Genomic DNA, 12606 nt, shown 5'->3' with positions numbered 1-12606 from the left:
AATATAGGGGAGCGGATGGACATATATGGATTAGGCGAAGGAGGGGTTGAGGTCAGGAGGTCAGGTCAGATCCCCTGAAGGGAGTAATAAGGGTTTATTACCCTATTACCCTCTTCCTGTGGAACCATAAGATGTAAGGATTGGAGAGAAGGAGGAGTGTCTAAAGTGGGGTATATATACTTGTGATGGTGAGAAAGATTTTTTTTTATCTGAGTACAGCTGTGTCGACCCTTTGGGAAGAATTAAACTTGGTTAAGCTTCTCTAGTGTCCGTGAGTTATTTACTCTGAAAAATAAGAGCCTAACAATACCAAATTGTGTACTGCACACAAAAATATTAACTTATTCGTGTGACTGTCTCGAATTTCCAATAAGCAATTTGTTTCTATTTGTGGAGGCAGAATTGACTGCTAGATGGGCCAGCTGTGAAGTCATAAATGGCTATATCATAAAAATGTATGAAAACAAACATTTGCTTTTTGGTCTTAATTTAAGGTTAAGGTTAGGCATTAGGGTTAGTTATGTGGTTAAGGTTAGGGTTAGGTTTGTATGACTTTGTGGCTATGGCAGCAAGTGACCACTCTGCATAGCTTCCTCCAGGGCAAGATTTCTGACAATAAATGCCGACTTACCATCTGAATCAGTGTTCTCAAATGGGTTAAGTGAGACACAATATTAATCATGTGTTCTGTAACTCAATGTCTTAAAGGGCTCTTCGCAATTCTTGTGCTGTTTATGTTATTGGAGTGCATTGCTTTCACTTATTGCTTTTCAGTGTGGCCTGTAAAGTGTTCCATTCAATTTGGTGGTATACAGTAGCAACCTAGAAGTGGGTGAGACAGGAACAAATTGGACTCCTTATGTCTCCAATCTACCTATTGAACATAAATACACGTGCCCTCTGATTTGGCTGGTTTATTTGCAGTTGAGTATTTGGAAAAGCGTTTGATTAATTGTAAGCCCTCTATGTGATTAATAACTACATTCAAATGAATCACAGGGTTTGTGTATGATTTTGCAAGAATATTAGTCAGATCTAAATCTGTCTCCGCTAATGCTCCTTATCTACTGTTGTCACCATGTCTAGATCTACATGAACTTTGCCCGTACACTCAGGCCCGTCTAGTCCAGGACATGACGAGATGGGCAGCCAATGACCAGACTGATCTTATCCACCCACGCCTTCCGATTACTAACGTATTTGCTAATCGGTGATCCTATCATTTCAAATATATATGTGATATTTTGCAGTATTGGTATGCTTTTTTCAAAGTGATTTTTACCTCAGAAGCATTGTTATAGGCATGTCACATTTCATTTTTTGATCATGTGGTATGGATTAAAGAGATCATTCAAATGAACATGATTATTGCCCGTTTTGTGAAGTTATGGCATGACAGTGATATTTTGACATAGGCTGTTCTTTTTTTCCGAAGGCCAATGTCCGCATGCAGAGCCTACCTGCTCCTCCTAGTCAGCAGAAGAGAGACAGGCAGGGAGATGGGGCTGGGTGCAGATCAGGGATGACACAGACTGCCAGGCCAGATACAAGCGCAGATAGAGAAAGGAGCTGCCTCCCCTCCGCTGATGCACTTCCTATTTTGACAGGCCAATGTTCTAGCATTGGGAACGTGCTGGGAATGTGTGGTCATTATAACCGAATACGCCCAGATTTGAAGTAGACACAGTCGTGTGCACATGCTATTATTAACATGGTCGAGATTTATCTTCTAATGATGAGGTGATAATACTCTCTGTTTTCTGAATGTGTTGCTAGCGTTTCCAGAAATCTACAGTGGAGAGTCAAATATCTATCTTGGGCTCCTGATATTCACCTCGGATCAGAGAAGCTAGAGAGGCTAAAAGGCTGTCACTTACGCTCTCTCAAAGCACACTACATTAGTGTGCTGCCTGTGTGACGTAGCCTTGGTCTTTGTATTACTCAATTACTTTTTTTAGTCCTGGACCTAATGCGCCTGACCTCCATTTTATAATGGAGAGAGAACTTTTAGGGGCACTCCAGACTGAAATCCCTTGTGCACATCCACTTAGAAGAGGGTTGCTTTTATTGTGTATCCTCTGTTCTTTTTTGCCCCAAGACCCCAGGATTTGAGAACAGGGAGCATGTGCACTCTGTCAAGTCATGTAAAGGAGCAGAATGTGGGGAGAAAGAGGATTCTCGGAGCCTGGAGCAAACTTGGGAGCACTGCACTTTGAAACAGAATTGGAATGGCATTACTTTCAGGGGTGTTTTTCACAGAGGCTGTGGGATGGAATTCTATGTTTTCAGCAGAGAAGAGAGGCAGTATTTTGGAGGAGGCCCTAGTTATATTAACAGTGTGCACTGATTGTACCAAATTTAGGGTGAAGCTGTTATTTTGTGTAATTTTATTTTTTGTGCAATTTCGCCTTATTTTGATGCTCACCAGACTATTGGACCTGCTAGGACCTCGTCTCAGTAAACCAAGGTAAAATATCAGAGAAACTAAGAAATTGGTTTTGTGACCCTTCTATGGGTTTGTCCAACAGCTCCACACATGTCACAGTACATTACTTCTTCCTTACGGACTATATTAAACTTTGAACACGACTATTAGATACCTTTTGTTTTAAGTTTGTTAATCGCCAGGATGCTGCTGCCTGTGTTTGTAGCACGGTAATAATAAATGCATAGTGTTGTCAGAATAAACTTTACATGTATATTAATAGCAGACGATCAGACATCTGTGTCATTATTAATATTCATTGAAAGCATGCCACTGATAATGCATGATGAAGATACAAATGCAACCCCCCTTCTCAGAATCAACACGCCAATATCAGCACTGATGCAACTCATAACTCAGAAGGATCTAACCAACTGATATGCCCTTATTATAAACCTTAACAACTGCATTGTATTGATAGATGGGTTGTTTTGTCTGTTGATGAAGGCCTATGCTGCACATGTTGTTCCCCCTTGTCATAATTATTCCCCATGTTCAGATGAATATTTATTGTTTTTATAGCAAGCTGACTCTGCAGGGGGATCCCAGGGGGCTCTGCCACTGGGTTAAGTGTAGGAGGAACTGAGGCTAGGAGCCTGCCGTCCTGCAGCGTGTAGATATGAATCACGTTGGTTACTTTGAAGAAAGCCAAGAGGCTGGTAGGGCTTTAATTGTTGTCTCAGAACACTGACACTATTAGACACATGAAGGAATGCTTGTGTAAGCATTTCCAATAATTTGTCATTAAAGTCTATTTATATTCTGTCATGCCCATTGAAGGGAATAATTACACTGTTGGACTAGTGCTTTGATGATAAATAAACAATATTATTTTGTATTTCTGTCATGGGGATTTTTTTTTGTGTTTTTGGGGAAAATGTACAGATGCACAATTATGTCATAAAAGATTTTCCATGGTGATGCTATTGTGTTTGGTCAAGTTTGCTTGGGCTAATGGAGTGAGTCAATACATTGACTAACTCATTTGACCAAATATGTTAGAAAAAAAAAAAACCTTTAAATCTTACTTTCAGTCATACAGTATGGTATTTTCTCTGAGTGTGACAGAAACACAGTGTCTGCTGAATCTGTAGTGGAAACCTAGGAGACAGTGGTGTCATCTTAAATTATGACAGATTTACCTTTGGATAATGTCTTAGTGTCTCCGTCTTCCTACATCATTTAAACATTTTCACAAATCATTTACGATATACTTGCTGGTTTCTCTGTTTTTGTGGATCTCCTTATTTCATAGTGACTTCTCCGAAGCATTGTGCCACCCTAGCAATCTAGACACACACCGCACTATATTCTGTCAGCATCTGACAAGCCTCTTGCGGGGACTCCTCAAAGTGGGAACTCCTCTCTACTCAAAAGTAGCATCTTTTCGCAACAGCATCAAGGAATTTGCCCACACTTTACAGATTGCCTTATCTATCTAGCATTCATAATCTCATCACATGGCCAAAATCAGCAGAAATTGTTCATTGTATAAAAGGAATTTTCTACAATACTTGGAGTTTATTGTTAGTCTTTTCACTTTCTGTTGGTTAAAAACACCTTTGGCGTCTGTGTTTGTCGTTTTGTTTGTTGAACATAAACATTATAAAGCAATCAGTCAGTTTTCACGGGTGTGGTGGTTGTCAGGTCGGTCTTATTCGTATTAGTAAAGCTTAATGGTGAAACCGCCACGTCCGTTTGTGATATTACAACAACGAAAAAGTTACTGTAAACAACAAAACACTGTTTGTTTTCCCTCGGACATCATTGCACATGCAACGCTCCTCACCTCCACTTCGCCAACAGTCGGGGTCTCAACGTACTGTTCAGAGTTAGAATAGTAGAATACACAAGGTGCAATTTCGAAGTGTGGTTGTGCATCATCAGTTTTTCTCTTGTTATGTCAGTCACTGACAGTCACTCAATTACCGACCGACCGGGCGCCAGCCGATTGATTTTGTTAGTCAGTCTCACTCAGAAATCATATTAAAAACTGGAAACATTTCTCTCCACCCTATGGCAAAATGTGTAGAATTGTAGGAAATGAACTCTCTCTGCTAAAATGTTTTGCTCGCAAGGTTGGTTGTCGGTACGCAGACCCATGAGCCACTGCGGCCCCCCCATTTTGATTTCAGTTTTGTGACCCCAACCCCCATCAAAGTTGCCCATCCCTGGTTTATATTATGACAGAATTCTTGATGCTTTAAGAAAGTAAATATTGATTTCAGCCCCCATCTGAATGTATTTTCTAAGTGCTAAGTCTGATGTTTAAATACTAAGTTTAATTTGAAGTCAAATGCCCTCTGTTACATTATATTATATGCATTATCCTCTACTTTACCTACAATAACCAATGACTATTTTTGATAACATTTTTCAGGCATGTTTCCTAATCTTGTTTAACACTGAATTATCATTACATTTTCTTTTTCTCATTACATTTTCTTGCTCTGACATTATTTACCCATACTGTAGTCACCATGTATCATATGAGTAGTATATTTAAGGCACTGAGGAGAATAAAATGAAGTAATTAGCCTTTTTATTTTACTGGACTGATGGTACCTGCATCTGATGGTGCTTTCAAGACAACTGGGACCTCTCCCCCCCAAAAAAAATGTTTTGGGGTCAAATCATGATGTCAGTGATCTTCAGGTTGGAAAGTCAGAGTTCTAGAAAGATGCCTGAGTTTCCGACTTGGAATTCTGAGTTGGATGACCGTTCAAAACTATTTTTCCCAGTCAGAGCGCCTTTTTTTTCTTTCTCAGTTGTCTTGAAAGTTGTAGATTTACGAATTCCCTGTAGTTTTGAACACAGCGTTAGTCTCAGTGGAGGGAGGGAGAGAGCAGCAGAGGGTCCACCTCTCACAGTCCCTTGTCTCTTCTTCCTTTCCTCCAGTGAGACTGACCAGAGATGAGACACCGTCTTCCATCTGATGGGGAAACTGAGTCGCACCGCATCTGCCTTATGCAAAAATTCATGTTGTTCCTATGACCAGATAAAGTTAAATATTCCTTGATATTAAAATAGACACAATGAGTGGCAAATAATAATGAAAACACAGGGCTATCGATACACTTATTCATTGCAGTTGCAGCGCGAGTGGAAGTACAGAGAAGCGTTTTTTATTTTTTTGTAATAGTGTTGAATAAAAACAGTGTTGACAGTGCAGAATAGAAACAGTGTTGACAGTGCTGAATAGAAACAGTGTTGACAGTGATGAGTAGAAACAGTGTTGACAGTGTTGAATAGAAACAGTGTTGACAGTGCTGAATAGAAACAGTGTTGACAGTGCAGAATAGAAACAGTGTTGACAGTGCAGAATAGAAACAGTGTTGACAGTGATGAATAGAAACAGTGTTGACAGTGTTGAATAAAAACAGTGTTGACAGTGTTGAATAAAAACAGTGTTGACAGTGATGAATAGAAACAGTGTTGACAGTGCTGAATAGAAACAGTGTTGACAGTGCTGAATAGAAACAGTGTTGACAGTGCTGAATAGAAACAGTGTTGACAGTGATGAATAAAAACAGTGTTGACAGTGCTGAATAAAAACAGTGTTGACAGTGCTGAATAGAAAGTGTTGACAGTGCTGAATAGAAACAGTGTTGACAGTAATGAATAAAAACAGTGTTGACAGTGATGAATAGAAACAGTGTTGACAGTGATGAATAAAAACAGTGTTGACAGTGCTGAATAGAAACAGTGTTGACAGTGATGAATAAAAACAGCGTTGACAGTGATGAATAGAAACAGTGTGGATACTGCTGAATAAAAACAGCATTGACAGTGCTGAATAGAAACAGTGTTGACAGTGCTGAATAGAAACAGTGTTGACAGTGCTGAATAGATACAGTGTTGACAATGCTGTATAGATACAGTGTTGACAGTGCTGAATAGAAACAGTGTTGACAGTGCTGAATAGAAACAGTGTTGACAGTACTGAATAGATACAGTGTTGACAGTGCTGAATAGAAACAGTGTTGACAGTGCTGAATAGAAACAGTGTTGACAGTGATGAATAAAAACAGTGTTGACAGTGATGAATAGAAACAGTGTTGACAGTGATGAATAGAAACAGTGTTGACAGTGATGAATAAAAACCGTGTTGACAGTGATGAATAGATACAGTGTTGGCAGTGCTGAATAGCAACAGTGTGGACAGTGCTGAATAGATACAGTGTTGACAGTGTTGAATAAAAACAGTGTTGACAGTGATGAATAGAAACAGTGTGGATACTGCTGAATAAAAACAGCGTTGACAGTGCTGAATAGAAACAGTGTTGACAGTACTGAATAGAAACAGTGTTGACAGTACTGTATAGATACATTGTTGACAGTGCTCAATAGAAACAGCTTTGACAGTGCTGAATAGATACAGTGTTGACAGTGCTGTATAGATACAGTGTTGACAGTGCTGAATAGAAACAGTGTTGACAGTGCTGAATAGATACAGTGTTGACAGTGATGAATAGATACAGTGTTGACAGTGCTGAATAGAAACAGTGTTGACAGTGATGAATAGAAACAGTGTGGATACTGCTGAATCAAAACAGCGTTGACAGTGCTGAATAAAAACAGTGTTGACAGTGCTGAATAGAAACAGTGTTGACAGTGATGAATAGAAACAGTGTGGATACTGCTGAATCCAAACAGCGTTGACAGTGCTGAATAAAAACAGCATTGACAGTGCTGAATAAAAACAGCATTGACAGTACTGAATAAAAACAGCATTGACAGTGCTGAATAAAAACAGCATTGACAGTGCTGAATAAAAACAGCATTGACAGTGCTGAATAAAAACAGCGTTGACAGTGCTGAATAAAAACAGCGTTGACAGTGCTGAATAAAAACAGCATTGACAGTGCTGAATAAAAACAGTGTTGACCGTGCTTAATAAAAACGGAAACACGAACTCACTCCTAAAAACAGCAGCTCTTTTCTGTCTATTCTTGGAACCCCTGTAAGCACGGTGATTTGAGCTATCCAATTGGCCTGCGCAGTAGGGGCCCTCGATTTAGCCATGGATCTCCCAGTCTCTTCAGACAAATGAAATGGTTCAAAATGGGAGCACTTTGTTTACCCGTTGCGCAGGGCTTCTGAATCGAGTGCACCTATGACTAACAGCGCAACACGAATAAAAAACTAAAAGGAGCGCAGGCCTTTATCCTTGGATTTTCTACAGAAATGTTGGACCAACGTTAGACCACTTGTCTATACACTCAGGACTCTGCCAAAACACACTTTTGAAGAGGCTGATTGGCCTGCTCTGATTCATGCTGTAGCCTATACCTGCTCCTAACTGTGAGGGAGCTGCATCATGGATCGAATCCTGCTTTGATAAATGACCAAACAGTTAGAAAGGGTAAGGGAGGAATCCTCCAAGACTGTTTTGTTTAATTACCAGCCAGCTAACAAGTGAATGGGTTTGATTTGGCTCAGCAGGGAAAAGGTACACACGTGCCTGTCAATTAGAAGGCCTGGAAAACTCATTGATGAGAATGTCAGAACATTCAGAAATAATCATTTCTTCAAAGGAGAACTCAGCAACAGAAAACTAGCATTGAGAGCAGTGCATTGATAAGCACACCAGCTGAGATCAAACTGTTACAAATCATGATGGTTTACACTGGCTCTGGTTCTCAATGTTCCTTGCAGTAGGTTGAAACCTAGAAGTATGGTTTCGCTGTAGGGTACTGCAGGATCACAGCTAATTTGACATACCTTTTAAATCACATGATGATGATGATGATGATGATTAAACAACATTCAAAATCCTGCTGGGAACAGTGAGCTTGGATTGTGAGCAGTGGGCTTGGATTAACACAAAGTAGTGAGCATGGATTAACACAAAGTAGTGAGCATGGATTAACACAAAGCAGTGAGCATGGATTAACACAAAGTAGTGAGCATGGATTAACACAAAGCAGTGATCTTGGATTAACACAAAGTAGTGAGCTTGGATTAACACAAAGCAGTGAGCTTGGATTAACACAAAGTAGTGAGCTTGGATTAACACAAAGTAGTGAGCTTGGATTAACACAAAGTAGTGAGCATGGATTAACACAAAGTAGCTTGAACACAAAGTAGTGAGCTTGGATTAACACAAAGTAGTGAGCTTGGATTAACACAAAGTAGTGAGCATGGATTAACACAAAGCAGTGAGCTTGGATTAACACAAAGCAGTGAGCTTGGATTAACACAAAGTAGTGAGCTTGGATTAACACAAAGTAGTGAGCTTGGATTAACACAAAGTAGTGAGCTTGGATTAACACAAAGCAGTGAGCTTGGATTAACACAAAGTAGTGAGCTTGGATTAACACAAAGTAGTGAGCTTGGATTAACACAAAGTAGTGAGCATGGATTAACACAAAGCAGTGAGCTTGGATTAACACAAAGCAGTGAGCTTGGATTAACACAAAGTAGTGAGCTTGGATTAACACAAAGTAGTGAGCTTGGATTAACACAAAGCATTACAAATATACAGAACTAAGAATGTGGAGTATTTCAGTTGTCTCAGTCACGGACAAATATTATTTGAATTTTTAAGTGTTTTTTACTCCTCTGTGAATCCCTTTGGCCTGAGGGGCCCAAGTCTCTGAGCACAGAAAGTAATTGACTCTGCAGACAAATAGCAAAATAAAATGTCTTTCTCAAAGGTCAGTCTTCAGAACGTGTGTTTTGTTCTTTTTGAAAGAAGCATGCCACAAAGACGACTAGAGAGATTACCCGTTTGACAGTTACCAGCCAACAGGACACTCGTTATCCTGAGAATCATAGAAGATCTGAGATCCTGGCTTGCTCTGTGATCCTACAAATGTCCTGTATACTGTATGTTGTACTGTTATTTTTACCAATGTGGTAATGAGTTATTTTAAAGCTTACTTAACCTAAAATGTACCTAGTATTTTTGGTCACGTTACTGTCCAACTGTGTGCTATAAAAACAAAACCCAACTAACTAGGCTGTCAGGTCAGTCATTCTTAATATACTTATTTACAAATTGCATGGTGACTGCTAGAGTTGGTTTTCTCTGTGAAATTAAACATTCTCCACTCATCTTGAAGCCTTGTATTAACTACAAAGTGTCCACAGATATTTGTCCAAATGAAACGTTTGTTTACAGAAGAAACCTTGCCACACAAACAACATTCATGTTGAAGTGTGTCCAGATAATTACAGCATATGGTAACTCCTCACACTTGGAACATCATTCATTTTCACCCTAGTGTGTAGCTCTCTGGTGATTGAACCACAACACCACCCACCCACTACACCATAAAATCAAATCCAGTCTGACAAACCATGGACAAATCTGGTATTTTCTGTATTTTCACGTGATATTATTTTAATAAGAAGGAGAGTCAGCTTGACCCTCTAACCCCTGTGTAGTTTTAGATTTAATTTGATCTCACACGTTTAAAAAAATAAATAAATTGTCATCCTTTTTCCACAGATCTGACGTTCTCCTGGATTTTTAATGAGTACCCCTCATTTGTGAAGCAGGACACGCGTCGCTTTATCTCCCAGGAGACTGGAAATCTATACATCGCTAAAGTGGAGCCTTCTGATGTGGGCAACTACACCTGTGTGGTGACCAACACTGTCACCAAGACCAGGGTCCAAGGCCCGCCCACTCCTCTGGTGCTGCGCAGTGATGGTGAGATCCAGTTCTACAGCAACTCTACTACAACCCTTATCAAACAGTATATTTCTAGGTCATGTGTTCCTTTTCTGGCCCTTGTGCGATTTAATGTGATCAAATACCATCACATTTGAATATCAATTCAATTCAAATGTTGTTTGTCACATGCGCCGAGTACAACAGGTGTAGACCTTACCTTGAAATTCTTACTCACAAGCCCTTAACCAACAATGCAGTTCAAGAAACAAGAGTTAAGAAAATATTTACTAAATAAACTAAAGTAAAAAATGAACTAAAAAGTAACACAATAAAATGACAATACCGGGGCTATATACAGGGGGTACCGGTACCGAGAAAATGTGCAGGGCTACAGTTTAGTGGAGGTAATTTGATCATGTAGCTAGGGGTAAAGTGACTATGCATAGGTAATAAACAGAGAGTAGCAGCAGTGTAAAAACAAAAGGGGGGTTGTCAAATGTAATAGTCCGGGTGGCCATTTTATTAATTGATCAGCAGTCTTATGGCTTGGGGTTAGAAGCTGTTAAGGAGCCTTTTGAACCTAGACTTAGTGCTCCTGTACTGCTTGCCATGCGGTAGTAGAGAAAATAGTCTATGACTTGGGTACTGAAGTCTTTGACAATTTTTGGGGACTTCTGACACCGTCTAGTATTTAAGTCCTAGAAGGCAGGAAGCTTGGCCACAGTGATATACTGGGCCGTACGCACTACCCTCTGTACCGCCTTAAGTTCGGATGCCGAGCAGTTGCCATACCAGCTGTATAACTTTTTGAGTATCTGAAAATCTTTTCAGTCTCCTGAGGGGGAAAAGGTGTTGTCGTGCCCTCTTCACTAGTGTATTAGTGTGTTTGGACCATTCTAGTTTGTTGGTGATGTGGACACCAAGGAACTTGAAACTCTCGATCTGCTCCACTACAGCCCTGTCGATGTTAATGGGGGCATGTTTGGCCCTCCTTTTCCTGTAGTCCACGACCATCAAATCAAATCAAATTTATTTATATAGCCCTTCGTACATCAGCTGATATCTCAAAGTGCTGTACAGAAACCCAGCCTAAAACCCCAAACAGCAAGCAATGCAGGTGTAGAAGCACGGTGGCTAGGAAAAACTCCCTAGAAAGGCCAAAACCTAGGAAGAAACCTAGAGAGGAACCAGGCTATGAGGGGTGGCCAGTCCTCTTCTGGCTGTGCCGGGTGGAGATTATAACAGAACATGGCCAAGATGTTCAAATGTTCATAAATGACCAGCATGGTCAAATAATAATAATCACAGGCAGAACAGTTGAAACTGGAGCAGCAGCACGGCCATGTGGACTAGGGACATCAAGGTGTCATCATGTCAGGTAGTCCTGAGGCATGGTCCTAGGGCTCAGGTCCTCTGAGAGAGAGAAAGAAAGAAAGAGAGAAAGAGAGACTTAGAGAGAGCATACTTAAATTCACACAGGACACCGGATAGGACAGGAGAAGTACTCCAGATATAACAAACTGACCCTAGCCCCCCCGACACATAAACTACTGCAGCATAAATACTGGAGGCTGAGATCATCTCCTTGTCTTGCTCACATTGAGCAAGAGGTTGTTGTCCTGGTACCACACTGCCAGATCACTGACCTCATCCCTATAAGCTGTCTCATCATTGTAGGTGATCAGTCCTACCACTGTTGTGTCGTCAGCAAACGTAAGGATAGTGTTGGAGTCGCCTTGGCCACTCAATCGGTGTGAACAGGGAGTACAGGAGGGGACTAAACACATACAGTGCCTTGCGAAAGTATTCGGCCCCTTTGAACTTTGCGACCTTTTGCCACATTTCAGGCTTCAAACATAAAGATATAAAACTGTATTTTTTTGTGAAGAATCAACAACAAGGTCGACACAATCATGAAGTGGAACGACATTTATTGGATATTTCAAACTTTTTTAACAAATCAAAAACTGAAAAATTGGGCGTGCAAAATTATTCAGCCCCTTTACTTTCAGTGCAGCAAACTCTCTCCAGAAGTTCAGTGAGGATCTCTGAATGATCCAATGTTGACCTAAATGACTAATGATGATAAATACAATCCACCTGTGTGTAATCAAGTCTCTGTATAAATGCACCTGCACTGTGATAGTCTCAGAGGTCCGTTAAAAGCGCAGAGAGCATCATGAAGAACAAGGAACACACCAGGCAGGTCCGAGATACTGTTGTGAAGAAGTTTAAAGCCGGATTTGGATACAAAAAGATTTCCCAAGCTTTAAACATCCCAAGGAGCACTGTGCAAGCGATAATATTGAAATGGAAGGAGTATCAGACCACTGCAAATCTACCAAGACCTTGCCGTCCCTCTAAACTTTCAGCTCATACAAGGAGAAGACTCATCAGAGATGCAGCCAAGAGGCCCATGATCACTCTGGATGAACTGCAGAGATCTACAGCTGAGGTGGGAGACTCTGTCCATAGGACAACAGTCAGTCGTATATTG

General features: G+C 40.4%; 1 protein-coding gene across 3 annotated transcripts in view; it reads left to right on the top strand.

The window, feature by feature from the left end:
* The window catches only part of cntn4 (contactin 4), a 172476-nt gene that overhangs the window by 82108 nt on the left and 77762 nt on the right, over positions 1-12606 (top strand). For all 3 annotated transcript variants that reach the window (XM_024426801.2, XM_024426798.2, XM_024426799.2), the window contains exon 6: positions 9942-10145. In XM_024426801.2, coding sequence (XP_024282569.1) covers positions 9942-10145 — 204 coding nt within the window. The remainder of the gene's footprint in view (positions 1-9941; positions 10146-12606) is intronic.

The sequence above is a fragment of the Oncorhynchus tshawytscha genome, linkage group LG07 (genome assembly GCF_018296145.1).
Source record: "Oncorhynchus tshawytscha isolate Ot180627B linkage group LG07, Otsh_v2.0, whole genome shotgun sequence".
NCBI classification, from domain to species: domain Eukaryota; kingdom Metazoa; phylum Chordata; class Actinopteri; order Salmoniformes; family Salmonidae; genus Oncorhynchus; species Oncorhynchus tshawytscha.
Note: the sequence above shows the minus strand (reverse complement) of the source record. Positions and strands in the feature narration are given on the sequence as shown.